Source organism: Dendrobium catenatum, unplaced genomic scaffold (assembly GCF_001605985.2).
Source record: "Dendrobium catenatum unplaced genomic scaffold, ASM160598v2 original_scaffold_197822, whole genome shotgun sequence".
In the NCBI taxonomy this organism is placed as follows: domain Eukaryota; kingdom Viridiplantae; phylum Streptophyta; class Magnoliopsida; order Asparagales; family Orchidaceae; genus Dendrobium; species Dendrobium catenatum.
In genome coordinates, this window is record NW_021516239.1 from 291,426 (window position 1) to 296,781 (window position 5,356).

General features: G+C 44.0%; 1 protein-coding gene across 1 annotated transcript; it reads right to left on the reverse strand.

Annotated features, from left to right (window-relative positions):
• Nucleotides 1–4,436: 4,436 nt before the first annotated feature.
• LOC110111201 lies at nt 4,437–4,982 on the reverse strand. Its single transcript, XM_020842966.1, has one exon. The coding sequence runs from the start codon at nt 4,980–4,982 to the stop codon at nt 4,437–4,439; it is 546 nt and encodes a 181-aa protein (XP_020698625.1).
• Nucleotides 4,983–5,356: the final 374 nt, after the last annotated feature.

Sequence of the window (5,356 nt, forward strand, 5' to 3'; positions counted from 1 at the left end):
TGTAAACGAGCCAAGACCGTTAATTCCAATGCTGGATTGTACACACCGCTGCCGGTACCTAGCTCTCCCTGGACTGATATTAGTCTAGATTTTGTTGTGGGATTACCTCGTACTCAGAGGAATAAAGATTCGGTCATGGTAGTGGTTGATCGCTTCTCAAAAATGGCTCATTTTGTGCCATGTACAAAGACGTTGGATACTACGCATACCGCTGATCTATTCTTCCGTGAGATTGTCCGTCTCCATGGAATTCCAAAGACGATTACCTCAGACCGAGATGTGAAGTTCTTAAGCCACTTTTGGAGAACGTTGTGGGGAAAATTCGGTACCCGTCTTCAGTTCAGTTCAGCTGCCCATCCTCAAACAGACGGACAAACTGAAACAGTCAATCGCAGTTTGGGTAACCTGTTACGTTGTTTTGTAGGCAAAAACTTAAGACAGTGGGATCTTATATTGGCTCAGGTTGAATTTGCTTTCAACCGATCTGTTAATCAAGCAACGAAGCGAAGCCCTTTTGAAGTAGCTTATGGATACAATCCGATCACTCCTCTTGATCTCATTCCAATTATACCACCCACTGTGATGAGCATTGATGGCGAACAACGAAGTAAGGAGATACAACAGATACACAGACAAGTTCAAGATGCTATTGTGAAGCATAATTCTAAATGTCAGAAACAAGCTAATAAATCGAAACGGAAGGTTGAATTCAAGGAGGGAGATCTCGTTTGGATTCATTTATGCAAGGATCGTTTCCCTCGTGGAGCTTTTGCTAAGTTGAAGCCAAAGGCTGATGGGCCATTCCGTATTATCAAAAAGTTTAACGACAACGCCTACCAGATTGATCTTCCCGGAGACTACAACATATCGGTGACCTTCAATGTTGCTGACCTGACACCTCACTATGATGTCGACGAACCTCTCGCCCCAGGAGAATAACACCGGAGTGTTACTACTACTTCATCCTCTGTTTTTGTAACTGAGTTCTTTTAATAAGCCTGTATTCCCGCTATAGGCTATCGCTTACTAATTCCATTTCCTGTAGCTTAAATGCAACTATAAAAACTGTAGCTGTCTACGCGGGAGGGGGAATTTTTCGAATTGAATGAAATCTTGAAACTCATTTCTAGAGTTTTCTTTCTGTATCCTGTGTGTTTTGCAGGTGGTGATCCAACTCCGGTGAGACGACGACGATCGTAGAAGCGAGCTGAAGCGGAGTTGCCGATTACTCTGTTTCCTCATTCTCATCCGTTCACTCAGCCGGCGTCAGTGGGTCCCATCTATAGCTCCTGCTGTATACTCGTAGAATGGATAAAAAAGAAGGTTTGAACTTACAAAAGGGAGGCATTCTGCCTTCGCACTTGACATTATAATAAATTTATTAACTAATAATACTATGTCACGTAAGACTATATTAAAATATTGATTAACAGTTTCAAGAGAATGTTGAAAGAACTTGCACAACTGTCTGTACTTGTGTACATGAGCTATACTCTGCAGAAAAATAATCAAATGCTCTAACACAAATATTTTTCTTTTCATAAAACAGAGAACATCTTTTTAACAATTCCTTTACTTAACAAACTGCATATGCTAAAATTTTGAAAGTGTTGTAGGCATATAATGGATGCCCATAAAGCAAATCAATTACATATTATTCACTGGTATAATCTCTGTTGAACATCGGTCTTGGTATGTTCATCTTGTCATCTGATGAGCTATTGCTACTTAAAATATTTGGCATAATATTTGTAATAGCATTTATCAACTGCATATTGATGTAGTACCTGCACTAAAGACTTAACAACAACAAGAAGAAGATGATAGTAAACTTTATAGAGATTGTAACTTCAAAAAACTGAGTACCTCCTACAGCTTCTTCCTACAAATACTACCTTCGGCTAATCATTCTAGAAACAAAAATAACACCTGGAGATAAAAGTGCCCCTGAGCACAAATGGTCTAAAACAGTAAAAGAGCAGGGAATATTCTAACTAACTAGAAGTGCTAGATAAGATGTTCTTCCGGTGCACTGACTAAAGATGCTCCGCATCATTCGCCCCTTCTCCAACGGGAGGAACAGAGGGCTGGTCTTCCAGAGTACTGTGGCCGTCATCTGGTGGAAAGAACGGGTAGAGATCTGCCACATTGAATGTGATTGGCGTATTGAACTCGGCTGGCAACTCCACCATGTAAGCATTTTCGTTGATACATTTGAGAACCGGAAAGGGTCCGAACTTGCGTTTGCCCAATTTAGAGTACGTCCCGGCTGGCATTCGTTCCTTCTTCAACCTGACCATCACTAGTTCACCCGGTTGGAATGTCTTCTTCCTTCTATGTGCATCTGCATCCTCCTTGTATTTGGCATTCGACTCCAGCAGTTTTTGTCTGACAGAGGCGATCAATTCCGAGAATTGATCAATCCACGTTGCAGCCGCTTGACTTTTGCACTTGGGTAATACTGTGACATCAACAGTAGAATTTGGCATCTTAGTATACACAATACTAAATGAACACATACCGGTAGAGCGGTTAGGCATGGAGTTGAATGCGAATTCCGCTTGTCCGAGAACCTCGTCCCACAACTTCGTGTTGTCTTGTACAATACATCTCAGCAAATTTCCCAATGTGCGATTCACCACTTCCGTCTGGCCGTCGGTTTGAGGATGATATGGTGAACTGAGTTGGAGTTTGGTGTTCAATCGTTTCCATAACTCCCGCCAAAAGTGGCTGATGAACTTCACGTCTCGGTCAGATGTTAAGCTGCGCGGCACGCCATGAAGCCTCATGATTTCCCGGAAGAACAACTTGGCCACATTTAACGCGTCGAAGGTCTTCTTGCAAGCTATGAAATGTGCCATTTTGGAAAATTTGTCCACCACCACCATAATGGAGTCATTGCCCTTCTTAGTGCGGGGTAGGCCGAGCACAAAATCTAGACTTAAGTCCTCCCAAATGGACTCCGGCACCGGCAACGGCAAATACAACCCCGTGTTCTGTCCGCCTCCTTTGTAGTTTTGGCACACTGAGCATCTTTCCACAAATTTGGTAGCATCCTTCCTCAAATGAGGCCAAAAGAATTTGCTCGTCATTTGAAAAATAGTCTTATCCCGGCCTGCGTGGGCAAATAATCCACCACCGTGAATCTCTTGGATGAGATGCTGCCTCCAAGATGATTTTGGTATGCATAGCAAATTCCCTTTAAAAAGGAATCCGTGACGAATCGAATAGTCTTCATCCGGTTCTTTGTTTGTACACTTCAACCAGCTCCTGGCAAAGTCATCGTCTTCGGCATACAGTTCTTGCAAGCATTCTAATCCCACAAATTCAGCCTTTAGCTGGGTTATCAGCATAGACCGACGGCTCAAGGCGTCAGCAACCCGGTTCTGTGCGCCACTCTTGTGTTTCAACACAAAAGAGAACTTTTGTAGGAATAAGATCCACCTAGCGTGCATTCGATTGATGCTTTTTTGCGTATTGATGTATTGCAAGGCCTTGTGGTCACAGCACAGAACAAAATCTTGGTGTAGCAAATAGTGCTCCCATTGTTTAAGAGCTCGAATTACGGCATATAGCTCCTGCTCGTACACAGACCAACGCTGTCGGGATGAGCAAAGCTTCTCGCTGAAGAATTCAACAGGTCTGTTATCTTGGGTCAGCACCGCGCCAATTCCGGTAGTTGACGCATCAGTCTCCACCGAAAAAGGCTTATCAAAGTCTGGTAACGCCAGCACGGGTGCGGTCGACAGAGCTTCCTTGATCAAGGCAAAACTTCGCTGCTGTTCTTCTCCCCACACGAAATTTTTCTATTTCAGAACATCTGTTATTGGAGACAAGATAACGCTGAAATCTTTAATGAACCTTTGGTAAAAATTTGCGAGTCCGTGAAAGCTCCGTATATCTGTGAAGGATCGTGGATTCGGCCAGTCCACAATTGCAGCTACCTTCCGTGGATCGGCGCTAATTCCGTCCGCCGAAATTTTGAATCCGAGGAATGCCACCATTTTACTGTCAAAATCACATTTTGCAAGATTTAAATAGAGCTTGTTCTGCCTCATCGTCTCTAGTATACTTTTCAGATGTTCCACATGCTCTTCCCCGTTCTTGCTGAAAATTAGGATGTCAACGAAATAGGCTACACAAAATTTGTTCAAATACGGTTTCAAAACCTCATTCATTAATCTCATGAAAGTTGAGGGGGCATTACATAACCCAAACGGCATGACTCGCCATTCATACAATCCTTCCCGGGTCCTAAAAGCTGTCTTCCATTCGTCCCCAGGACGAATATGTATCTGGTGATACCCGCTGCGAAGATCTAATTTGGAAAATACCTGAGAGCCGACCAATCTCTCCATCATCTCATCCAATCTTGGCATTGGAAATCTGAACTTGACGGTGATCTTATTGATTGCCCGACTATCAATGCACATTCGTCAGCTTCCATCTTTCTTTGGCACAAGAAGAGCGGGGACTGCACAAGGACTTAAACTGTGCTGTATAAGTTGTTTTTGAAGCAAGTCATCCACAATTTGCTGCAATACTCGGTGTTCAGTGGGACTCATTTTGTAATGTGGGATGTTGGGTAGAGTGGCCCCGGGATGCAAATCAACTTGGTGATTTATGGATCTTAGTGGTGGAAGTTCTGCTGGGAGCTCCTGAGGGCAGACGTCTGAATATTGCTGCAATAGCTGACTCACTGCCGGTGGTAGCCCAGTCCTGTTCACGGTCGCGGTCTGTTCTTTGACAACAAGGGCCACAATGTCAGACGACTCCTTCCATGCATTAAGCAATGCATTGCCTGGAACCACGAACAGAGCAGCTTTGTCTGCGGGAGGAGTAGCTTCTTTGACTGCGGGATCCGGTAATAACCGTAACTTCTTCCCCTTCCAGTCGAAGGTGTAGGTGTTTGCTCTGCCATCGAAAATTTCCCCCACGTCAAATTGCCATGGGCGACCCAATATGATATGGCAAACATCCATATCTATGACATCACAAAGGACCTCGCTTGCGTAATATTTTCCAATAGAAAACGGCACTCTACACAGGTCTGAAACTGTCAATTCCACCCCGTTCTTCACCCAGCTGATTTTGTATGGATTGGAGCTTTTAGTTATTTTGAGCTGGAGTGCTTGCACCACGGACCTGGATATCACGTTTTCAGTATACCCACTATCAATCAACAGGCTGCAACTTTCCCGCCAATGGTGCATTTCGTTTTAAAGAGGGCATTCCTCTGAGAATTACTTGGCTTCCTAGGAGCAAGTAGCAGACGTTGCAGCACAAACACCAGTGGTTCCCCTTCATCACCGGCCACTTCTTCGACCAGATTGGCCTGTCTATCCTCGGAATCATC